At 35.9% G+C, this 26751-nt stretch overlaps 1 protein-coding gene across 1 annotated transcript in view; it reads left to right on the top strand.

Annotated features, from left to right (window-relative positions):
* ANGPT1 (angiopoietin 1) overlaps positions 1-26751 on the top strand; it is a 161909-nt gene that overhangs the window by 69509 nt on the left and 65649 nt on the right. Inside the window, exons 2-4 of the mRNA XM_008632293.2 lie at positions 8579-8734; positions 9623-9744; positions 18437-18669. Coding sequence (XP_008630515.1) covers positions 8579-8734; positions 9623-9744; positions 18437-18669 — 511 coding nt within the window. The remainder of the gene's footprint in view (positions 1-8578; positions 8735-9622; positions 9745-18436; positions 18670-26751) is intronic.

Raw genomic sequence — 26751 nt, 5'->3', positions numbered from 1 at the left:
AAAACCCTATCATGATTCAGTCCTTACCAGGTGCCAGTGAGACATCATAAGATAGGGTGTGCACAGTATGATTTGAATTTCCTGTAACAATCAGACTTGAGGAAGCTTTCATTGCTCCCTATCATGTTGGAAAAGATCTGAGATATGTTTCAGTTGTCCTCACCAGCACGTGATTTATGATAGAAGCACACACTCAGAGGATGTTAATACAGAGTGTGCAGGTCATGAGTGGTTAGTGTTATAAGATTGGTGGGATGCCTAGAGTGGATATTTTGTGTATCTCTCTGGATGTAGGTAAAATTAAGTATCTGCCTGGAACAGTGAGGAAGTTGTTTTATGGACCAGGGGATGCCCTTGAATTCCTGTAGCCCAAGTGTACTGAAATTTCTGTATTTTCAGTGGTTTCAGTGCATCTAAACTTACAATTTATGCCATTTAAACTTCCAATTTATGCTTTCAAAAAAGATTAAAAATTGAGACTGTATTGGCAGTCAGCACTATGATATCATGTACTGGGTCTTCAGTTGACTGGGAGACTTCATATCAGGTTAATGAAAGGCAGAAGGGTAATCTGCGATATGCACAGGAGAGACAAATGATAACGAAAAAGAATTTTTGATTTTTTCATCAGGAAAATCCTAAGACAGAGAACTGAAGAGCTGAAGGCAGAGCACATGGCAATGAATAAAGAGATTCACCTTCTGTTTATATATATATCTATACATATATATATATATATATATATAAAACAGGAAAATAAGAATCTCATTGAAGGACTAGAACATAAAGCCATTGAGTCTTAATTTCACAACATTCCTCAGAAAAGTGTGCCCATATATCATAGCGATGAGTGTCAGAAGCCAAGCAGAATTAAAAATAGATCAAGTAGTACAATGTTAAATCATTATACTCTCTCCTATAACAAATATAGATTCCAAACCATATTCCAGCTTCCCAGGTTCACTGAAAGTTTAGACATAAGCTGGCAGAGCAATATAGCAACCAGAACTATTTATGCAGCTTAAGATTACACTTTTGGAGAACCATACACAATGCAGCAAGGAGATATTTCAGTGAAACTAATTTCAATTATAAGTCCTATGTGCATAAGCTAGGAATGAGCCAAAACCGTGTTTAAATATTCTTCTACACAGTTGTTGTTCCAAAATTAGTGTTTCTGAAAAGTAGACCTCACAAAAAGTATCTTTGTTAAAGAAAATTAATTAGCACCACACTTTCATAGAAAACTATCTTTGTACAAAAGCCCCAGAGATGTTAATTTGTTTAGGATGATATGTCAGATGTTGCATTTTCTGTAATTATGTCTTCCCTTTCAGTGTATGTTGGGGATGGTTCATATTTTCAGTCAACTGTAAAACCAAGTGAATTTAATTTATAGAATTAAGTGGTTTAGAAAAGGTTGAGAAAGAAAAAAATTTGTAAATGTCAACATTCGACAGGATAATTCTTTGAACCAGAAATATTACCAATCAGTAGAAATCAGGAACATATTCTTATGATTTACTTGTTAAAAGAAGCTTCCTTGTGGGACCCATTTAATCATGTTTGATATGATTCTCGATTATGCTGCTTATTGACTTTATTAAGCCTTAAGGTTAAAAAATTAGTTGTATGAACTAATATTCATACAAAAGTAATTGAAATTTATTCCTAAATGTTTTATATGCTTTTGTAGAAGAAGTAACTAATTGCATTTCAAGACACAAATTTCATTCATAAAGATTTTTGGGGTTTGGGTCTAGAAATAGCTAAACTTTTAGAATGACATAAAACTTCAAAAACAAATTGGAAATATTTCTTGCCACATATTTAACGACGAACTGAAATTCATATTTGAATATTACACTATTGGGTAAACTTAGCCAGGGCTGTCTTTAAATATCTTGAAACAAAGAATTATGTGTTGCCCATATCTTGTATTTCTATTCATAATAAAGTACAGTAATTGATAAAAAAAATACTTCCCCTTCCAGTTTCCTAAGATTTTATCGGGTTGCCATACAGCATATTCTTCCACCATCATTATCTGTTACTGCCTGATACATTTTATGTGCTTTACTGAATAACATAAAATGGTACAGAGATGCCAAGACACCACTGACACAAGCTTGGATATCCACAAATTGATTGATTTTTCAGAGATTGCAGTTTCTAAAGTAGCCTAATAAAAGTAACTTGAGTTTAAAAAATGTCTGCCAATTTATAATTGCAGAGCTGGTTCATGTAATAATTTCTCAGATGGTTCTGCAGAGTGCCTCCCTATGGAGGTGTATTCATACATTCAGAAACTTCCTCAAAGAATGTCCTAATTTTATTGATTTGGTCTATCCAGAACAGTTCCTTTTATTTGTATCATTGTGGGTGGCTTGCTTTACTTGGTTTGGTTTTTGTTTGTTGTTTTTTAAAAATTTTTGTGGTTTTAATTCAGGGGACTCCTCTGTTTACTTGACTTCCTTCAAAAAGTTTCATTAGGAGATGAGTCTTACAAACCTCTTAGTTCAATGGAGATTTTACTATTGAGTTTGATTTCAAATATTGAGCCTGCAAGCGTAGGTCTGAAACACAGTAATTAAAAAATCTAGGAATAATGAAATCAATATACTATATTGAACTATAAAGAACCATAAAATGACATAATTTGTCTGATTTTTGCCTGAAGTATTCTCTATAGCGATGGTGTTTTCATAGATTGCTCACAGAAGAACCCCTATAAGTATTTTATTACCTGTACTGTTAGAAAACTCTTCACCTAATGTGTTAAAATTGAACTTCCATTACTGAAGCTTCATGGATGTGGAAAGCAGGTCATTCACGCTCCCTGTGCATTATTGTGTTAGTTTAGTAAGTTCTTTTCTTGTTATTCTAAGTCTTTCTAGATTTATTTTCTAGATTTATGACAACTCTTGGTCTTCTGTACACTTTTCTGAATAATGTACATCTTTCTTGAACTGCAACATTCAGAACAGGAAAAAAAAAAATTGCTGTAGGCCCTATACTGATGCTGAATGCAGCAGAAAGATTACTTCATTTGTTTTGGAATCATCTCATACATGTGTTATCCCTGATTTCTTCTGACAAAAGATGTCTGGTCTTTATCTGAAGGGGAAAAACCTGCTTGATTTGGGTTTTTGGTTTGTTTGTTTGGTTTTTAGCTAGCTGAAAGATTCCTCTACATTCATAGCACAATTTCACTGAAGGTTGCTATAAACCCAAGCCCAACCTCCATGAGGACAGATGTCATTAGTATATTGGAAGTCAAGTAGAGAAGAAATCTCAGTATCAGTCAGCTGGGGCTGAATCAAACAGTGTTTGGTCATTGCGTGAGGAGAATGCAGCTGTGGTTTCACTGGTCCCAGTGGAATTGCATCTATTGGGTTATGCCTTATAGCCAGACAGTAAACATATGATATGCCAAAGATTCAGACGTTCAAGGAATCAAGGATTTAAGGAAAAGTATCATTTATGTGTTTGGAACATTTGGTTTGGAAAAAACAGTCCAATGTTCCAGTTCAGAAATGAACATATATTCCCTGCAAGTCATTGTTTGTTTCTCTGTCAGGAACAGATTTTGGACAAGCACACTATTGTGATTGAGACTTGAGATAGAAAAAATATCTGAGTAAGAAGTCAAAATGATGAGTTGCGATATTACAGAAACTTATGAAAATGCAAAAACAAGTACAGAATAATTGTGCAAGTATCGTGCTAATATTTACTTTTATTAACATGCAACTGAAAAACTAACAGGCTTATTTTCTTGCTGCTTTAACACTAGAAATATGGGTGCATTGAATTGAAAAAAAAGGAAACATAGTTTTTACAGCCAGTTCTCCTCAAAAGTGTTTGACTACATATGTAGTTGCTAGATTAGTTTTCTGGTTCCTCTTGGAATTGGAACCCATAAATATATTTCATAACCAATATGTTTCATAACCAGTATATTTCATAACCAATGATTTTGTGAAAGCCTCATATACCACATATCCCAACATGCTTTTCTAGGAGTCCAATTTATGTAGCAGTCACTTAAGGCTTTCACTTCAGCTTGCAAGGCTGATTTCATAAATTTACTGAAGTTATCAGTATGCATCCTGTATCACCTTAATGTAGGTAATCAGTTAAGGTTGTTTCAAATGTGGTACAGATTAGATTTTTAACATTTGTGCATTGTTCATTGCCTTTGTGTACCATCCACATTCATTGTCCTTGATTCCCAGTAATCATACATGGACAGAAATTGTGGAAGGATTGTTGTTCTCTACTCACTGGATTTGTAATACAAGAAGCTTGAATCATTGTAAATTTACCATTATATCGATATTTCCTCATTGACAGTTTGTAGAATATATTTTTAATAAATGCAATATTAACTTTTACAATACACAAATAAAATAACTTTTCTCAGTGATAAGGTCTTTCCTAACCCCTTTCTGCTTGTTCAAAAGTCAAAGAAATTCTAAAGTATTTTATATATTTCTACTTCTTTAGAAGTTTATTCCCACTAAGGCTGTTTTTGTATTTATAAAACACAAATCACATCAAATGTCATTTTCATATCTCACTCCCCGAGGCATTTTGTCTCTGTGGGGAGGTATGACCTTCCCTCAAACAGGAAAACAAAAAAGAAGAATTGAGCTTTCATTGGTTGTGTTGTGGTGTAGCATTACTAGTACATATTCGTGTTTGCAAAGAAAGACAACACAAAACCACTCTTACAAAATGACACTGGTCATTGTCTTGCTATAATTCCAAATGATGTGCAGTCTGTGGTAGCAGGAGAACAGTCTATTGTTGCTTTAACTTGTATTCTTGTTGTAAGGCACTGTATGAAAACATCATCTGGATATCATAAGAATTCTTAACATATAGTTGTTACCTGGGACCAACATTATTTGATCAAAGTAAAAGCTCTTATTTTATTTATAAGCCATCTGCCACAAAAACTTATCATTTACACAGACACTAAGTTAGAGTTTCCATTTTAATAGTGCCATTAGTGTTTGGGTGGTTTCTATGAGATTATTCAATAAACATTGTCCAGAAAAGGCTAGATACTTTTAATATATAATCCTCTGGAATGTTTATTAACCAATAACACTGAGCCTTCTGACAGTTTTATTTCTCCGAATGTTATAAAGTTCTTATGCATCCCACTGGTAATTCAGCATTACCCAAAACTCCTCTGCAATGTAATGAGTCTTACTGAAAGCAGATGCAGCTAAATTAATAGCAAGGACATAAATTTACTATGGAAACCCATATAGTTGGAGGGGTGGGATGAGGGGAAAAGAATGCAGAAAATAATTCTGTTCCACTGTTGCAAAAAAAAGTAGCTGGAATAAGTAGATACAGTAATTTAAGGACTTGTTTAATTCAGAGTCTCTGGAGAAATTGAATTTAACTTAATTATAGGATGAAGGAGTTCTAGAAAATGACTTAAACCCCTAAACATTCTTGAATTTACTTCTGTGAATATGTTTCTATGTGTCAGATCTTCTGGGGCCACCCTGCAAGGATCCTTTTATCACCTAGTAAATAGATGCTATTGCTCTTAAATAACCACAAAGAAAGCTCAGTTCATATGCTTAAAACAAGGCCTCCAAAGAAGGGGAGGCTTCAGATGAAACTCCATGCTTGGTCATAATGAACCTGGTAAATTGTTGGCTTCCTGCAATAAAAATAATAGGTGAAATCTTGGCCTGCTGAAGCCAATGGGAATTTTGGCATTGATTTTAGCAGGGCCAGTATTGCAATCAATAAATCTACTGAGCAAACTAAAAGAAGTAGGTGAAGGAGGGAAGGGGAATTAATGTAACAGAACCCCTATATTATTTCAGTCCTTGTTCAACCCTCCTTTGCCTGAGTGAACTGCTCTTGATACTCCAGAGATGTGCTCACAGAAACTATTGGTGCTGTTCTGAACACCAAATATTTACAAAAACATTTAATGAGCAATTCTGAAACAGGAAAGTCAGCTTTGTTGTTATAATGAGTCAGTCTCAGATTCAATCTGAGGCTATTTTAGGGGTGAGTAATGAGTGGAAATTGCCAAAGACTGGATACCATGGGGACAGTGTTAGACTGGAATAATTAAATGTATGAGTTATCCAATATGCCTCAATCTATGGCTGTGTTCTTGCTAGTCAAAACTGCTGTACCTCCACACAGATGCAATCACAATCACAATCCTCTCTGTAATGTGAGAAAAATATACATTTCTTTATTTATTTATACCCCTATCTGTGGTCTTTTTATTTATATGTGAAAACAGGTAATTTCTAATTTCTGATGTGTAATAAATGCAGTTACCATATTTTTTCAGGGATTTTCAGAGGCATCCATTGCACACATGCACCACGTGCCCCATGTACAGCAAGGCAGTTTCAGAAAGCTGCAGGCTAACAAATCAAGCACTGTATAACCACAGCACAGACATGCTCTGTTCTTATCTGCAAACAAAAGACATTGGATGTGAGGAAATACGTGTGTTGGTAACCTGTCGTGAGCAGTGCCATGACTGGAGAACCCTGTGTCTCATTAGGAAGTGAAATTCATGGGAGAAACTGAACTCCTTGTTCAGATGTTCCAGAAACAATCTCCATATTCTGGACCTGAATATGGAAAAGGACAATCATCCAGTTTATGGGGCTCATTCACAAGGTCTATTTGCAATCAAGAGACAGTTTGGGGGGAAAAAACCCAACTGTTTAGAAAACAGTGAGAAGCAAAGGGTGACTAAAAACATTTTATGAGAAAGAGTTATACAGGCAAAATACCTCTGAATATAAAAGGATGTTGTAGAAATGCAATGGAACAATAGAATCTCCCTTGAACCAGCTAAATATCTGTAAAATGCCTCACAGTAAAAAACCAAAGCATTAAATTTACATTGGGAGTGGAAAATGGTGACATCCATTGTAGACATTACTTTGCAATACACTGTTTTCTTTGGCTGTTAAATCTCATTTAAATTCTTATCAAAGTATTAAAAAATAAATTTTACCAACCCCTTAAAACCACTCTGCAGGTTTTCAGCCCAGAGTGGTTACCTGGCAATTCAAGTAAACTTTTTTATTTTCTGAAACTGTAGGATATCCACTTTAGTTTTTACCATGATGGTTATTGTTTCTTCAAACTGGGATAAACAAACAAAAAAAACATCAACAACTGTCTTATGCAGAAAATATTTTACATTGTGGCAGTGTCTTATTTCTGTAAAAATCTTCATAAAATTAATAGGTGCACACAAATGAACAAACTTGTAATAAATATTTTGTGAGCTCAACTGAAGTGACATGTTTGAATATCTAAGAGTAGTGACCCCTAAGCACAGGTATACCTACAGAAAAAATGAAAGCAGCTGTTCTTATTAATCACACTCGATATCTGACTCCTGCTCCTTTTTGCAGTCTTTAAATCAACTCCATCTGGTTGTTACTATTTGGTGGTGCCACTTACCTTCCACAGTGAAACATGCTTGCTGTTACAGAAACAGGTCGAATGTGATTAAAAGTATTAGGTTAAACAGTTGTTGCTTAGGTCTGAAATCAGCTAGCTGTAAAGAACGATAATCAGTCACAAGACAAAACTGAGGACCAAATCTTCACTGAGTCTAAACCAGCTGGACTCCAACTGATTATTTCTGTGGAAGGTATTGAAAACCATGTTCTGGGCCACCTAACTTTATCTCAAAGCTTTATGGAGCACATCAAGCCAGAATAATGCTTGTATAAGTAAGAAACAATCTCACCATACTGTAGACTGGCCCTGAGTTTGTGGCCTGCTGTGGCAGGGCAAGGACACTGTCAGCTAGAAGGGAATGATCCTGCCTATGTAGATTAAACACACTGTAACCAAAAGAACCCCTCTCTGGGGTACTCAGTTTATTTGGAGGGTCCTAGTTCAGATTCTGTTCAACAATTTGCCAAGTCAAACCAAATATCAAGACCACAAAAGCAAAAGAGCAAACTAGCTTTCTATGCTTTTTGGCCAACAACTTCCTGCTTTTATTGCCATGATACTGTCACCATTCCTTTACAAACTTTTGATCTCAATTAAACTAAGCTGTGTTTATTGCTGAGTTTGTGAAAAATTTTTCTGGGAACTCAACCAAACAAAAAATCATATTCCTGAATGACTGAATGACAGATATAAACCAGGGGATGTAGGATGCGATAGGATCTCTTCCATGAAAGACTCACAAGTTATGATGTACAAGTAGGGTTTGATGTTTTCCTCTGGTGTGCTTTGCTCTTTTAGGGGTTCATTTTGAAGCTGCCGTGATATCTCCACAACAAGTGTTCACTGCAACCTTGACACAGATAAAGACAGGGCCTGCTCCAGCCCATGCCAGCAGACCATGGTATTTAGAAAAATATTGGGACTCTTACTCAGAGGGGAAGATAGTCAGATCCCTACCCCAATAGTCATATGGTCAACTGAGACTTGATCCCCCTGCAAATATTAAAATTTCTGCTTTTGACAAGAATGCCATTTATGACACCAGAATGCCTAAACAGGTGAAAATATTACAGCTACAACCTCTTCTCTTTTACAGCTTGAGAGCTATATTGTAGAAAACATGAAATCAGAGATGGTGCAGCTGCAGCAGAACGCTGTGCAGAACCACACTGCTACCATGCTCGAGATAGGCACCAGCCTCCTCAGCCAGACAGCAGAGCAGACAAGAAAACTCACGGATGTTGAAACCCAGGTATGCTCCCAGAGTGGTTTTCAAAAGGCTGCTAATTGCAGAGAACATTTCCCAAACTCTTTCCTTTCTCGTGCATTACCACAAAAAGCATTTCAACACAGGGGTCCAGGAAACACACTTTGCTTCTTGGTACTGACAGGGTTGATGATTGACCCTTTTTATATGTTTTTCTTTTGGTTTAATTTGGTTAGTATATTTATCTCTGTGTCTGCAACAAAGGTAGGACTGTCCAGGAAACTAGATCAGCACTTGCTTTTGAATAAACACCTACCTACTGTTGGTGATACAAGTGCCGGGCTAAATAGTGAGTGACAGGCTAAAACATAGCTTTTGATCTTCATTGTTGTTGCTGCATATCGATCATTTCCCAATTATTCAACCTCTGTAGGACAACAAAAAAAGAAAATTTCAGATTGCTCTGTGAATGTCAACAATTTCAAATAGAAATAAGGCACTGAACTGCTATCACAAAAGAGAGAACACGGGAAAGCTAAAGTAGGAGCTCTATTTACAAAATAGCAGATGCAACACTTTGACTTCATTCCAAGTTCTCTTGCACTTTTCTGGTTTAAGCATGCTTTGTAGGAATGCATGTTTGAGGCATGTCTCTTGTTTTTTCTATTGAAATGAAGCTTATTTGGCAGACACCTTGCCTTTTTCTGCTGGTCTAGTATTATTCTACAGTAAGCAGAGTGCCAGAATATCAGCTGGTATATATCAGTGTAGCTTGATTGAGTTCATTTGCACCAGCTGAGCAGCTGAGGTTAAAAAAGGATTTAGAAACAGTTTTTGACAAATCATCAAATCAGAATGAGATGGTTGTATTATGCTGCTATAGCAAAATAACCATGACAATATAAACATTAATGTTTTTAATTTTTCCTTAAGGTGCTAAATCAAACATCCAGACTTGAAATTCAGCTACTGGAAAATTCCCTGTCCACATACAAGCTAGAAAAACAGCTGCTACAACAGACACACGAAATCCTAAAAATTCATGAGAAAAACAGGTAAGAGTGAGTAGTTGGTCTCTTTCTCTGTTCATTACAAAGTGGTCTGTGTATACTTTGCTTTAAGCAACTGATGAAATGAAAGGAGCAAATATAGTAAGTGGACAGCATAAGTAATATTTATGAACTGACTTAAATACCTGAGGTGTGAACTTACACTATATTATGTACTGTATGATAAATGTAAACTGATTTTTACCACTTTTCATGTTTACCTTAAGTTTACATCTTACTCTGTTTCATGACAACTTAGTTGTATGACCACAGTTCCTGCAATCAAAAAGCATAGGTATAGCTTTCAAGAGCACTTTCAAGTAGAAAAATATTAATAATAAATTATGAGATTTTCAACTGCCTTAAAGCGCATCAGAAAGAGAAAATCGTCAGTAGTTCACCTTTCTAATTTTAATGGATACAAATATACGGCCTATAGAAGGATCTCTCTCTCCTTTTGGACTCGATTAGCTATAGCATACTTGTAGCCATTCTCCATTTTAAGAAGTCAATGGTAAACATTTGAGGTTTATATTACAGCTGATGGAAAAACTATTTAGGAACACAACTCTTTAAGCAGCAAAATGAGAGTCGGGAAGCAGTTCCAGTGTCCCCATTCTGTAACACAGGGACTCAGCACCTGAAGTCACTGAACTTAGCAATTCAGTATGTAAGAGAGCATGTGTGGTGAGCTGACCTTGTCTGGGATGCCAGACGCCCACCCAGACTCTCTCTCACTCCCCCTTGTCATCAGAACAGGGAGAAAATACGATGAAAAGCTCGTGGTTGAGATAAAGACAGGGAGATCACTCATCAGTTACTGTCACGGGCAAAACAGTCTTATTTACTACCAATTAATAACAGTGTAGGATGGTGAGAAACAGAAACAAACCCAGAAAGACCTTTCACCTCTATGTCCCTTCTTCCCAGGGTCAACTTCACTCTTTATTCTTCTATACGCCTGCTGAGCAGTACAAGGGGATGAGGAATTGGTGCTGTAGACAGTGCACAACACTTTGCCTCTCCTTCTTCCTCATGCATTTTCCCTTCTCCAGCATGGTTCTTTCCCACAGGCTGGAGTCCTTCAGGGTAAGATTGCTCCACATGGGCTCTCCACAGGTGTCAGCTTCCTATGGGATCCTCCATGGGAAATATCTGCTCTACCATTGTCTCTCCCACAGGCCACAGGGTTATACCTGCTTCAGTGCCTCCTTCGTTCCCCTTCTCTGACCTTGGTGTCTGCAGCATTGTTTCTCTCCCTTTTTCCTTCACTCCTCACACCGTACCCTGACTGGAGCTCCTCACGCTGTACAGCTGACTGGACCGAGCTGTGGCCAGCACAGGGCAGCTCTGGCCTTTCCTCACAGCAGCTGCACCTGGGCACTGGCATCCAGTACTGTGGGAAAAGCTGCTCCCCTTCCTGACTGCCCTTTGAAACATCCAACATACTGCTGCCTCTGTAAGGGACAGGTGTGAGCAGGGAGGACAGGGAGTGCTCTGACTCCTCAGCCCCACTCTCAGCTCCCTTCCGGAAAGAACAAGTGTGGGGTCAGTCTGACTAGGACTAAGGTTTCTATTCCCTCTGTCTACATTTGATATTGAAATAAGGCAAACAGCTTTAAAGATGAGGCAGACGCTGAAGCATGTGATACAAGCTGTAGAGGACTGTTTTAACTGAGATCAGTCAGTCTTCCAAAGAGAGCAGTGCGATCCCGTGCTGCTGGACAGGAATTGGCAGCTGAGGCAGAAAAATCTTGCCCAGGGTCGTGCCTAAGGCAGACTAGCACCGTAGTGGGCAAGAGGCTACAGGGTAAAGAAGGAAAAATACCGGTAGTGATTAAAAATAGAAAATATTGTTACAAAGAACAATGTTTTTTAAAGAACAATGTGTTTTTTAAATGTGTCTAGTTGCAAAGCTGGTAAAATAATATATCATTATTGCTACTGATTATGAAAACCTATTTAATGTGTTTATTTTAAAAACTGTTTATAACTAGTAATTCCAGCAAATGTTATTCTGAAGAAACTGTATTACATTGAAAACTCTTGAACTCCACAGAGGTCCCTCAACCAATCAGAAATATGAATAAATTAGCGTGGGATTAACTTTGCCTTTGGTCATCTCAAAAATAACTAATTCACCTAAACTGCTTGTGTGGGCTCTCCCTGTAATCCACAGAGAGAGTGGGTATGGCCAGGGGGCAGTTCCTTCTACGTATTTTACAAATCTATTTCAAAATGGGATTAATTTAATCATTAGTTGAGTATATAAGTACTTGTACTTTTATCTGCTGCAATACGGTTAGCAACAAAATTTTGTTGTCTGCTTAAGAGATTGAATCTTGTATACTAAATCATTTGGATTTATTTATTTACCTTAGGAATGAATAAGAGTAAAAAGTCTTCATGTCACTAAACAAATAAGTCCTACTTGAACTGACCTTTGACTTGGCTGACATTATGGTAAAATGGTTTTTGAAAAGTCAGAAGAAAAGGAGGGCTATTTTTAAAAGCACGCTTTTTATTGTTTGTCTCAGAGGTATAGGTATTTGCAGATGAATGGAAAGGCACACAGAATTTCATCCTATAATGAAGCAAGGACCTGGCATACATTGTGTGGGTTCTTTTAAAGTCTCCTTGGGACTGATAAAATTAGGGAGAAGGCTGCGTTATGATTACACTAAAATATGGATCATCCACTCTTGTATCATCGTCTACTCCTCACAAAGAATTGTGTAGTCTTGGCCTTGCAGGTTTCTGATGTTGAAATCAATTATGTGCTTGCCAGGTTCACTCTGGGACAAATCTTGGTGATTTCAGCAGGTGCTAGGCTTCTGGACATGCCAAAGATTTTAGCTTGCTTAAATTGAAACAATATTTGCAGATTCCTCATTAGGCTGTGTTTAGTAGCTATTTGCAGTTAAGTTCTCCTCATCCCTCTCCATGTAACTTTCACACCAATAAATAGAGAAAACTCCTGTAATCCACATTACCTACGTGAACTGCAAGCTCTTTTGGAAAGGGTCTTTCTTTTGCAGTAGGTTCACAGCACAGTGGGAACTAATGTAGGAACTACTGTCTTTGCAAAAACAATCAAAACAGATGGTGTAGTGTGGGCTGATAAATTCTCTGTGCTAAAATTTCCTCTATATAAAGTAACAATAAAGATCTTAATCACTTTCGAAGAACTGATTTTTGGATGAAAGTAATGCAAAATCTTACAGTAACAATAACTGATCATTGATGTACTACAGTAACTTGCTTATTATCCTTAAATGTAACTAATGGTGCTTTTCAACAAGGGAGCAGTGCACGTTCTTTAGATTAGAAATATGTCTATTCTTGGCCTTTCTTTTTACTCCCTGTCTCTTCTCGGAAGAGGGGCCAATTTTTTCTTTTTATTCCACTGAAATGGAAGATATTCCATGGCGTAAATAGAGTCACATTTGCCTTAGAATCATGTTTCTATTGAGTGTTCTCATGCCATAAATAATTTAGTTTTGTGGGTTCCCACCCACTATAATGTAAATGGTGGTTTCTTCCATTGCCATTTTTTTCTCCCACAAGAGTTTTCTAAATGCTATTTTGATTTATTCTTGAAAGATTTCCCTTCTTAAGTGCCTTATGAGCCCCCCCTTTTTTCCCCAGAGTGTACCAGCTGCATCTAATTTATAGTGTGCAATTTCTTTCCGTATGCAAGTGTAAAAAACCGTCCTATTTGCTAAAATGAAACAAATGAGGAAAAATATAATGGAATTCTGGATCTTCCGTCAGAAAATAGTGGAAGTGAAATTTAAATGCAAAATCTTGCTTGAACTTGCAGAAAATAATGCTAGATGAACACGTTCATTACAAGAATTGTTGTATGCTATAAAAAGCAAGCACTCAAGAATGGTTCTTGAATGTCTGTCTGACTGTGTGAAAGATGAGGAAACACAATATGTCTGGCAAGTTTTATTTTCAGGTTGTGCATATACTAAAAAGATAAATACCGATTTTACACGTCACTTATGTAATTTCAATGGAATTATCTTGTCACTGGTATAAAAAGTAGGCTTACGGGTGCTAAGTGACTTGTTACTTTACTGGCCCTGAGAAATATGGGGACAGATATTCTCATATTTCCTTAAACTCATTAGAAATATCAGACTCCCAAGTATGGGTGGTCAGCACCTAAATACATAGGGAAAATTTCACTCACCTTAAAGGAAGTACAAAGAAGCCATCTCACTGAGAGAATAATATTCTTGCACTCAAAAGTAGGCACTGAAATCCTGTACCCATTTGTCTTCTCATAGATATATAATAAAAGAACCCTACGTATGAATGGCCAAGTAACTTTTTTCTGGTGTGACTTTACTTGTCTTTAGTTATAGGTTAACAAAGTATATGTTTTATCTGTATGTTTAATAAAAAATAATTTTTTTAAAGATTATTTTAATGCAAAAGATGTCGATCTCCAAGGTCTGGTCTATATCCTGTTCTCACATGTCTAAACTGAGGATTCTGAGAACAAAGATTAAAAAAATCTCTTGAACTTCTGTGGTCTGGAATGGATTAGTGAATAAACTACCTACCTTATAAGGCAGATTGTCGAAACCAGATTTTCCTTCCCCCTTCGACAGCTACCACAGGGTTTCCTATATGTTCTACTTCATCACCTTTCAAAATGACAACAGCTTTCACTAGAAGTCATTCTTTGTCTTCTGTTATGGTTATTCTACCCTCTCCAGCATTACTAGAGGTTTTTTTCTGAATCAGCTGGACACAGCACAGTTGCACTGAGGCACTGCACCAAGTCATTCCACAGGCTTATACCTGACAAAGTCAAGACATCATTTGTATCATTGAAAATAGATTCCTAGCCCCACCACTAAATTTGTTTGGGTTTGGGATGTGCATGTGTGTGTGTTTGGTTTTAGATTAATTTTCTCCTAGATAATGACTCCAAACCATCATTGTCCAACGGGTAATATTGGTATTTATTCATGTTAACAACACTTGTTTATTCACAGCTTTATTCTGTTCCCCAAATGCCTGATTTATTTCCCCAAATTGAAGGCTCCAATTATAAAAAACACATATACATGTTTATGTGTGTGTCTTTATAAATAAATATACAGATATTTATATGATGTTTCTGGTGAATGGTGATTTATTTTTATTGTGTTTAGTTCTGATGAATGTTTCATCTGTCTAGATTAGTAATATTTTCAAAGATTTAGGCATTTCAGACATATAGGAATTGTATAGGAAATAAATACAGAAAACTTACTGCAAAAAAGAGCCATAACATTTTACTGGAAAGTGTTTTAAAAGAATGTTTCAGTCAGCCTTTAGAGGATGTTGGACTGATTGGTATAGAGACAGCCTTCTTTCTGTTTTCGTTAATATTTTGTGTCAGCAATCGTCATTAATGAAAATTCTTATAAAACTTTTAGTTTTAGCTCTGTCTTCAAAATGCTTCTTTAAAATATTGAGAAAATATCTTTAACAAGAACTCATCAAAGTTATTTCTTAATTGTATTTGTTAGAGGTTGTCTGATGTTACAAAAAAGAGGCAACAGAGAGGTCTTTCAACAGCTAAAAACCCCTTTCTATATCTTTCTAAATTCTTTCAATTTGTTTCAAGATTTTTTTCAAGCTTCCTAGCACTTCTTTTTTTTTGTTTAAATTATCTATAACAAATGTTAATGTAACAATACAAATGAATAATTCTGGCCCTATTGGAGTCAAAAGCCCTAAGAGCAGCTTTTCTCACGCTATAGAAGGATATCTTCCTTTTGGAACAGACCAGTTCAGAAATCCCCAATCTATGTGAAGACTTTGCTTTTGTTCATTTGGAGATTTGACCAAAGTTTTCTCATTGATTCATAGTAAAACAAAAATGAATGTTTTGGACTTCTTCCAGGAATACAGGGAGTGGTCCTATCCTCAGGACTTACTTTTATCTGATATAGATTTATGGATATAGAAAGCTAATTGCATAAATGTATATGCATTCCTGAAAATAGCTTAGTTTTGCAGTTTATAATAAAAGGACTTTTAATCTATGTAGAAAACTAAAGGAATCAAGTGCTATGACACTTCCATCTTTGCACCGCATGTTGACACACCACTCAGAAATATTAGGATGTATTATTATTAAAGCCATAAAACATCTGCTTCCTGTTTGTCTCTGTAGATGCCAAACTATGGAACTCTAAACATTGTCAGCTTCTCTTTTCTTGCTTGACATGGCCAGTGGTGCTACAAATAATATTGTCATCACCAAGGGTTCATTTACTATGGCCTTAGGAAGGCCACAGTGGGAAACAAATAATGCAATGCATAAATTGTAGTTGTCAAAGGCTCTTTCTTTGACATGAAATCATTCAGACATGGAAATCATTTAGTTGTGGACATCCAGATAGGATATTAAGGAAATACTGTATTATATGGATAAAGTTAAAGGGAATTTTTTTGTCTTGGCTTACTATGTAACTATAAAGCTATATTCTATCTTCTTCAATGGCATCTTCTCTTACATTGATAACACACAACATTTTGAGGACTGTAAGATGTCAGACTGGGATGTGGCCCCACCTAGCACCCATTCTATTATACGCTGTGACCAGGCCCACCTTTTTCCTATCCCAAGTTCATTGATGTAAGTTAAAAGTTAAAGTCACAGAAAAAGTTAAAAGCTAGAGTCACAATCAATAATTTCTGTGAAAAAGTGGATAGAACTGATAAATTTCAAAAGGAAATGGGGTTTTCTGACAGTATTTTGTGACTAGAACCAAATCTAGCTGAAGATTTTTCAACTGCTTCTGCCTAACTAAACTACATCTGACTTTCTGCATGAGAAAGCTCAAAGGCTACCACATACATGTTCTTAAAAAAATCCATGTGAATCTAGACCATGATTTTTAATATTAACACTCAAGTGATGAAAAAATCAGCCACGGGCTCGATAAGGTGCTAAAATAATTTATAGTCTTTGGCTTCAAAATCCATATTTTGTTTCAGTTTGTAGCCTTCTACTATCTTATTTTAGTCCACTAAATCTTGTTATGCTTTTGTTTCTAATTAATGAGACTTTCAAAATGAGATATGTTCACCTTTGTGTTTGAGACCCTACAAAAATGTATTTTCCCTCCCATCTTTCCTTTTTTGCTCCCTTTACCCAGATGCTTCTGGTTTTCACAGAACTAGACATATTGGTATTGCAAAGTATGTTTTCTTCAGGATATTTGTAAATTCCACATTTATAGTATTTCAGAAAAAAAAAAAAAGATTTCTTGCTTGATTTCTTTGAAAAAAAAGTTTAATCTCACTCTAGCTTGTACAGCAAATTTTGGGGCCTGAAATTAATCTTTGCATTTTTATCCTCTCTAATAGCTCATATTAAGGCTCTGAGATATCAAGTAGAAACAACTCCATATGGATTTTATTACATTCTTCAGTTACGTTAAATGACCCCAAATTATGCAGGCATTTTGCCACTGATCTGTTATCCAGAAGTAAAAACAAAGGTAGAGTGCAAATAAATAAAACCTGACTGACTTGAACAGGAGGAAGTTTGTTGGCAAGTTTGTAACCACTGGTAGGTTTGTGGGCACAAGAAACACAACTTTTGGTGTATACAATAGAAACCCCAAAGAGAAAGTAGCAGAGAGATTGAATTAAGTTCCTTATCTAATACTAATACATTCTTTCTGTTAAATTCCCACTCCAGCATCAAAGCACTGTCTGGGAAAAGCTTCTTGTTCATGGTTGACAGATATTAGCTGTCCTTTCAGTCTACAACACCGCTGTTCTTCTAGATGTAATCTGATGTGCCTTTCATCTTGGTAAATTGAACACTTCCAGCACAGGACAGAAAGGGTACTAGAAAAGGAATATTAATCCAGAGGAAGTGTTTCTATAGATGTGCAAAATCTTTATAAAAATTGAGGTAAGCAGGTCACATAGCATGATGCTCAAGAGTTTTCTGTCTGAGGAGCCTTTTGTGGAACAAGCAAACATGGCTGGGAAGTGTTAGTGGGATATGTACATAGTCTTGAGGAAAACAAGGGAATCTACATTAAAATGAAAGTTTCTGATTTACCTTTTGGGAAAACAGTACTATTCTTAATTTGAACGCAGGCACTGCTCATCTGGTGTGAAATTCTTATCCCAGCTTCACAGACCACATCAAAAATTACTTTTGTTTTGGGTTCCATATGCTTTGATAGTCTTCCATAACTTATAATGCTTATCTTCCATTCAGTGACAAGGACCTTCACAAGCTATTCTGCAGTTTACCCCTGAGCTTTGTCTCATCGTATTGACCCATTCATATTACCAATGATGTCCTTGTCAGTGCCCTGCTCTTCTCCCTCTTCTGCCTCCCTCAGGTTTTCCGCCTGAGCTTTTACATTCAAATGTTTTCCTGGCTCTATGCTCTTGCACTTAGATCCAAATAACACCTATATCTGCTGTTCCATGCCCTTTAAGCATTACAACATGCAAACATTACAAAATGCAGTCTTAGAGACCAGTTATATTTGATTCTTTGACAGAGAAACTCAGTGAGCTGAATTACTAGATGTGACATTTTTTAGAATTATTGATTTAGAGAGTGAATCATACACTGAAAAAAATGTTCTGGTTTCTGTATTATTAACTGTGTTGGCATGAAATAATATCTAGTAATTGTTTTATTTCATTTTAGTTTACTTGAGCACAGAATTCTAGAAATGGAAGAAAGGCACAAAGAGGAGCTGGCCACTTTGAAGGAGGAAAAAGAGAACTTACAAAGCTTAGTCACACGACAAAGCTACATAATCCAGGAGCTAGAGAAGCAGTTAAACAAGGCAACAAGCAATAATAGTGTCCTGCAGAAACAGCAGCTTGAATTGATGGATACAGTTCACACCCTGATCACTGTTTGCTCCAAGGAAGGAGGTAAGAAAGTGGCATTATAAAACATTACAAGTACTAGGAAATTTATTGTGAACTAAGTCCTGAATTTTTGGAAAAGGGAAACTTAATGGTCTTATTCCAAGAAAGAAGAAGACATTATAATTGAGAACAAAAGAGCTGATGAGAACCCAAAAATCTAATAAAGTTCAGACAGTGCTGAGACTGGTCCTGGTACCAACAGCCTTATTTGATTCTTTGAATTTAGTATCACTGAGTTTTTATACCTTCACTATAGCAGATATAGGCCATAATTACATGGCCTTTGCACTGGCAATACTGATTTGTTCATCAGAGTATCTGTCTCCTCTTGCTGGGAGTAACCCAACCAACCGTGGATCTTAACTTTACAGATATCCGTACCTCATCTACTCTTGACTTCCTTTTCAATCAATAGTGAGAACAGGCTACTAAACAAAGGAAAGTAATTCAGAGTTTTTTACATAAGTATAGGTCATAATGATGATTTTGGATATAGGCTCTTATGGAGCTATAGGTAGACATCCAAAAGATGAATCTCTTCCCTTGAATTAGATTTTTTTTATAATAAGGGATCATTTTTCTTTATTCTGTCTTGCTATGTTTTGTTTGTTTCTGGGTGCTGCAAACAAAAACCATAGAAATAACATCCTTTGAAAGAAGGGCTTGACAAAGACTCTATAAGACAATTTTCCTCAAGTATGTCTTTCTTAGTAAAGTTTTCTTATAGAAACAGAGATAGAAATTCAGATAGAATTTCAATTTTCCAATGCCAAAGACACCACAGAATGTCTGGAGAAAGAAATTCCTTTCATGAGAACTGGTAAAGAGAGATGGATGAATGGAAACCACTGTGAAAAATGGAAATGGGACACTGGGAAGAATATATTACTAACTATGAAAACCAGGCAAAGTCATTTAGAAATTATGATTGTCATTGTCAGAAATGACAGTATAAAAATCCTTCTGAGGAAGGGTACAGGATAAACACAGAGAGAAATTGCAGATGTCTGAGTTGTGATAGTCATTTAGCAATTGTGTAAGCATGGATCAACTAGTTCTCTAAGAGGCATCAGAAGTCTGAAGAGCCCCGCATTTTAGATTATTCTAGAGCTCTAAGTGCCATAAAATATCTAAAAAACAAAAAGCAAAGAAACAACAAAAACAAACGCAACCAGCAAACAACAACCCCATCCTCCAACTGAAAACTTGTCACCTGCATCATTATTCAGTGCTCTCTCTAAGGGGCAGAAGACATACTAGATCAAACAAACGATTCAGCTCAGGACAATGTGGGTTTTCTCTCTGCTATATATTCCCATGCAACTTGTGTGGCTTAAAGCTAAACTGCTCCAGTCATGAGGATTACATCTCTTTGGAAGTGTTGCATGCTTGGACCAGTGTTGATAGACTACTTTTTAAAAAAAAAAAACCTTTTCCTCCCACTCATGTTCATTCTAAATGTTCCCTTCTGCTCATTCTGTTACATAGTTCCCCAGCATTTTGAATTAAATAACATGTTTCATAGTAGGCTGTTCTCATATCAGTAGAGAAACATTGTGATGCAATGCAAATCCTTTATTATGTTTTATGGCCTTCTGGCAAAGAAACCTGGCAAGGCTGTGTCCAGAGAGTTCTAATAAAGCTCAGAAGTATTTTAAAATCAATATCAAAATGAAAGATGTATTATTCTCATACAGAGATATATAGCAAGTTCTTTTTAAGCTTAAAAAGATTTTCTTGCAGTTTTGAATTTGATTCAAAGGAAAAAAACAACAAACTAGCCAACATTTCCCCTAAACTTAGTTTCCTCAGCTGCTTCTTATAAAAACTTTGAATGAGGAATACAGAAGTGGGTGTTTCAAATTGGTGCCTGAAAACCTGAGTTTTCAACAGTCTTTTTAACTTCTGAGGAGCTGTGGAAGTAAATGATGCTTAGCACAGTTAAATGCCTAAATACAACTTTATTAGCCTAACTAAGCTCTTAATTTTGGACTCTATTACTTTTTGTGTATTATCATGTTCAGAATTTTCCTTGGATACATTTGTTCTTCGAGAGAACAAATGAGAAATGTTAAATTGCAGAAATTTTTCTTTCTTATTGTCTGATTAAGTCTAGCTGACCAGTATTTAAGCAGGTACATTCACAGCTGAAAAAGTAGCCAGATAGCTTAAGTTAAAATAATAATAATATTTTCCTGGAGCACGAGACCACTCTAATGAAGAGTAAGTACTAAAGGTTGTGCCAAAAACTAATGCCAACTTCTGTCTGTGCAAGTATATGTTGAATGTGGAAATGTATGCATGTTGGGAAGTACCACTGGAGATACTCTAAATCCACACCAAAATACAAAGTTTAGATAGTCTTACGTAAGTCTTGATGTGTGCGCTAATGTTCAAAACAAAAAATGCTCTGTGAGAACCGCTGTTTCTTGGGAAATGGAGAATAACAAAAAGTGATACATAAATCAGTGGCACCTCTTCTGTCTCATACTTCAGTAAATCTCAGTCATCGAATTTCATAAGGGATATAGCAGAAATGGAAATGGTCCAGAAAATTACAGAACAATGGAAAAATTAGAGTCCTGGAACAATATTCGTATGAGGAGAGAGAGCTGTAACATACAGAACTATTAGGTGAGAAAGAAGGTATGTGGAATGTTGTTATGCAAATGCACGAAATAGTTAATGGTAGGGAAAAAAGGAACAGCCAGTAACACTGAGAAGTATTTTCCATTGATAAAAGAGAGAACTTGAGTAATTTGGGTAAAGGTTACTAGATATCATTGAGGTTGATGAATATTTTTTAAGTATTAGAAAGCTGTAGAGATAGAAAAGGATAAGTCCTCTTAAGTACTTGAGTCTTTAATAGGGACACTCATCTTTGACAGAAAGCACAACCTAAGTGAGGCATCAAGTCTAGAAAGCCAGATTGTCAAAGATGAGTAACTTTATAAGCATGAACAACAGAGTTGAGAGGAATTGCAAAGTATGTCTAAATCCTGTGGTATTGTGAGAATGGCTTTAAGTACCTTTTTCAGATTTTTCTAAATTAAAAATGTAAGTCACTATATTTTATCTTACATTTATGCCTTGATATTTTAAAAATTGTCTGTCTATCTATCCATCCATCCATCCATGTATAAATTCTCTTCCAAGGTAAGTCACAGACAGGAAAATTATTTTCTTTTTCTTGCAAGTCATGGTATTGAGGATTTTCCGATTTGTGAAAGTGAAAAATATAATACAGTTAACCAACTAATTTGAAACCAATCTGGTGATAATCATTGCTTTTTGATTACAGAACATGAAGTACATTTCCTTCAGTAATGACATAATCATACCAGAAGACTTACTTTTAGATTGATTTAAATAAATTGGGACACTATCTGAAGTTTTCCTGCTAGGAGCCTGTGAATAATATAGGCTGATAGTGTAGAGATAGAGGGCTGAACAGAAACTGCTTTTGTTCAGTTAAACAGTCTAAGGAGCTAACATAGTGCCTAGAACTGGATGAAAACCCTAAGAAATCTGCTTTGGTGCTTCCACTGTGCCTAGGCATATATTAGAAGAATTTCTGAAGAATATAAAGGCAAATGAGGAAGAGGAAAATTAAACCAAACCACCCAAACCAAACCATCCAAACAAAAAAGACACAAAAAACCAAATGAAAAGGTAAAACCAACACAAATAAAAATATTTTAAATATAGGTGGACCTACATAGAAAATCCAGATCTCATTTTCAGTGTCAGTTTTGGTACTGACCAGTTTTGGGATGGGAGCCACCTGTAAGACTTGGAATTGTTTGTGAGTTTGGTTTCCAAAATGCCACCCACCTCTCTCCCAGTGTGAGTGATTCTAGAGTTTCAGTTGCATGTAATCCTTCAAATAGACTGTCCAATAGGTCACAAAGCCTACAGAGAGTCAAATAAATGCAGGATACCATGGGGATTCACATGTCTCTATTTTGGCCTGTGTCTATGGCTAAATACACTTGTCACATTGTCTGTGTATATTTTAGGCAGAGGCAAAAACCTTGGCAGCAGCTGCCAGTAAATTTCTGCAGAAGAATTTCTAAAACAGAAGCACCTTCAGACACTAGCCTTCCAAAGGAAATGATTGTTCATTATGGTGAATATTAAAATAACTATTTAAAGGTGAAGTAATCTCCAAATTAAAATGCAGATACATGCATGAAACTTTTACTTTTCCCCAACAAAAGATGAGGAAATAAAAACATAGAAATGAAGGCCTAATTAATCATCACAGAGATATTGCATGATTATCTCCAAGACTGTAGAAGTGCTTCACCTGTAGCAATAACAGCTGGATAGAGATCAACTTATTCTTAGCAAAGGTCATAAAAGGTTTTGTGCATATTGTTTTCTTCAAACTGGTTATTGTTCATGCTACTTTAAGTATTGTTTTTCTGAGGATTCATAGAGCGCATTGCTGTCACTGTCAAACAAGACAACTGTAACACAGTAAATAGTTTTGTGAAGTACTTTCTAAGCTGCCACATCAGAAAAATGATTTATGTAAAAGATATGTAGTGCTAAAGTAGAGAGTCACGTGAATGTTACTGGAAAAACTCCTCAACCCCAAAACAAGGTGTATAGTACAAATTATGTTAAGCAATAGATAATATGATCAAAGATGTGTATGCAAGTTCAGACCAACTAGTTCAGAAAGTATATTGGTCTGGGGGAAATTATGTTTCAAGCCAGATGTCACAAAAGGTGCCCAGTCAAAAATACATTGTCTTTTGTTCCAGTATAAGAAAATTTATTGAATTTCTATTGTGTTAAAAATAATTTGCATAACTCGTGATAACTACTTATTTTTGGTTTCCTATTTATTTTTTTCTTTGGCTGTCTTTCAGACTGCATAATAATATAACTTGCTAAAATGTTTGGCCTAAACTTACATACTTCAGAAAACTAATGGAACAGAAGAGAAAGTTTTGTCATGAATGTTTGGTTTTGTCATGAATGTCTGGTTTTGTGACCTCCTAGCACAAGAGAAAAAAACCCAAAACCAACTAACCAACCCCAAAAAAAGCTGAAATGAAACCAAATCAAAAATGCTGGTGGGAATGCAGGATAAAAAAAGAGAACAGTAGGTTTAAATATTAGTATTTCTACAGTGTTCAATAAGAAAAATTTTCTATATTATATTGATTCAGCCATATATTGGAATACAATAATGAGGATATTTAAATCCACTAGATTTTAGCAGTGTAGAAGAGCAAGATTTTATGACACATATCTTGCTAATTTCTCTTCTGTACATGGAAAGAATAATATTGGTACTCATCTGAGACATATTTTGAGGTGATGGCGTGTTTTTTCTGATACCATTTCCCTATAAATATTTAATTCCTTAAGCCCATGCCTCCTCTTAGTACCTCATCCTTGACATTATTAGGGTTTTTTTCAATACAATGAGACATAACTGATGAGGCAGAAACTTAGAGTGTGTTACATCAGTCACTTCATTATTTTTCTTTTGAAGCAGAGAATTAAATAAAATAAGATTTTGCTAGGTGCAGAGACCACCTGATTCTGACCAGCTTTGGCTGAAAGCTGTAGGTTTGAGGTGGATCTGGAAACATGGTTTAAGAAACAAGTTCATGAATGAAGTGACAGACATTTTTTTCTTATACCAAAAATTGAAGTTTAGTTATCAATGTGTTCTAACATTCTGCAGTGTAATAACAAAGCATGATGCTTTTGATATGTTAATTAATTAAAAAAATTTTTATTAGTTAAGAATAAATTAAAAACCTCAGACTTGACAAAACTAGAATGCCCACACCAAAGCTTTAAACAAAACAGTTTAATGCACTGAGGTCATCTGGTGTTCCCCACTAACTCCCCCAAAGGTGTCAAGGCAGATAACTTCAGCTAAGGCTGACATTATGTGTTGAAGATTATGGAAAACATCAATTTTCTCAGTTTGTCTCTACTTCCTCCATCTTTTGAGATTTTATGGGCATGAGGTTTTCATTTTTATTAAGATATCTTAAAGCATAGCAGAAATACTTTTAGTTTAAAACGAGATCAGAAGATCACTATCAGAAAATGTTCACCGGCAATTCACAAAGCTCACTATTATAAAGATATATTCCATTATGTGATCTGCTCTTACTTATAGTTTGAAAGCTGGAGAAAAACCGACTTTATTTTGCACTCAGTGTCAGGGTAGAGGGGTCCCCTGACTCTTACTGTGGCTGGATCCTATTGAGCAAATGGACCCACTGAACTGGAAAGTGCTGCAGGGCCGCAGTCAGAGGCTGCTCTGACTTTGTGCAGTTGTGTAGATGTTCAGTAAAACATGCACATCAGCAACAGCTTTTGTGTTTCTCGTTTTTTCTGTTCAGGTGCTATACAATTCTTGGTTTTGTTGAAGACTCTCTATTGATATGCAATTTTCAGACATGCTCAGAAAGCTCTATTAGAGAGGGTTTTTTGGTCAGTCTTATCTGACTCGCCTAACACTTGCAGAGTTCTGGTCTGGACTTCTTTTATATCAACACAGTCACTTCTGTCTAAGTGAGTTGTTTCATGATGAGGTGACTTACAACTAAAGGTACCCTTTTTCTCCATATTATCTGTTAAAAGGTGATGATGTTAGTGCTGATATTTATATCAACATTACTTATGTTGTTTTTTTCTAAAACTAAAAAAATATCAATTCCAAATCATCATGATTTAAAAATAAAAATATTTTCATACCCTGCTTAGGCAAGAATACCTTAATTTCAAAGTTACGCTTTATAATAAAGTGCAACAAAGTATGCTAGGTAGTAGCAAGTTAGGCCATAGTTTAATAGAGATTCAGTTCTGAAATTAGTAAATTTGAATGTACAGCATTTGAAATTTATGTCAGTGGAAAAATATTTGAATTCTTCAAAACGGAATTGTGGATTCCGATATTTTATCCCTATTAACTTGTTGATCACAGCAGGAGATCAATATTTATTCATACTGAAAAATTAATATTGGAAACGTGTATAAATCCTTGATTGTTGATGTTAAAATCAATTACCCACCCTCATTCCTACAGTACAGGTCAGTGCCAAATCCCTCTTCACTCAGTTTTGTGAAACTGGTATTATTCACTCATACCAAAGATATTACAGAGAATATCAGCATATATAAACCAACTAACGGCACTGTCAGTGTCACCCAAATGGCATGTTAGTAAAAAATTTCTCTGTATGTGTACCGTTGTTCAGATAGAAACATTAAATGCACATTAGGGTGCCTGTGTGGAAAAATATAAATCAATTAAAGAAATATGGACACTAGAAATATTAAAGCCAGCAACTTAATCTCCTTGTACAGTTTGTGAAAGACTTCTTTAGTTCTCCTCTCAGTGAATGGCTAGTTACTCACAAAATTGCTGTCTCAAGCAGAAACTCTTAAGCAACTATACTGCAGCTGGATAATTAAGTGTCTTTATCTCTTTGTAAATGGGCCATAAGGCATTCTATTGCAGCTCACTAATGAGGACCATTTTATGGTACTTTTAAGTGATTTCTTTCAAATGCACAGTGATTTGAAGTATTATTGTTCTTGCCAGTCACTAAGGCTGGATTTATTGGGAAACAAACTTGATAACTGTAGATAATTTATTAGGTATTAAATAATTGTGCCCTGGAGAGGGTGGAAGCTCTCTACGTTAATGTTGTTTTCCAAGACCAAGTTAATTCCTGCAGCACTACAGGAGGGAAATTCTGCTTTAAATGATTTATTTAATAAGTAGTTGGACAGCTTGAGTGCTCTTGCTATGCAATTGTTTGCCTTTCTTACCACAGACTCTTAGAGGCTGTGTGGGAGGGCAAAGTAATGTTCTATTAGCTGCTGAAACATTTCTATAAATGTTAACCTGAGACATCTAATTGACTGCACCTTTTCTCTTTCCTCCCCATGTTAAAAGTATTGATCTCAAATTCTTCTATGTAATGCACCTTAGCACTCCTAACAAATCTGGTACTGGACTAATGCCTAGGTTGGTAGAATCATTGTAGACCTGCTAATTGCATTTCAGCATGGCCTGGTAGTTACTCTGGATTGTACTTA

The sequence above is a fragment of the Corvus brachyrhynchos genome, unplaced genomic scaffold (assembly GCF_000691975.1).
Source record: "Corvus brachyrhynchos isolate BGI_N302 unplaced genomic scaffold, ASM69197v1 scaffold710, whole genome shotgun sequence".
NCBI classification, from domain to species: Eukaryota; Metazoa; Chordata; class Aves; order Passeriformes; family Corvidae; genus Corvus; species Corvus brachyrhynchos.
Note: the sequence above shows the minus strand (reverse complement) of the source record. Positions and strands in the feature narration are given on the sequence as shown.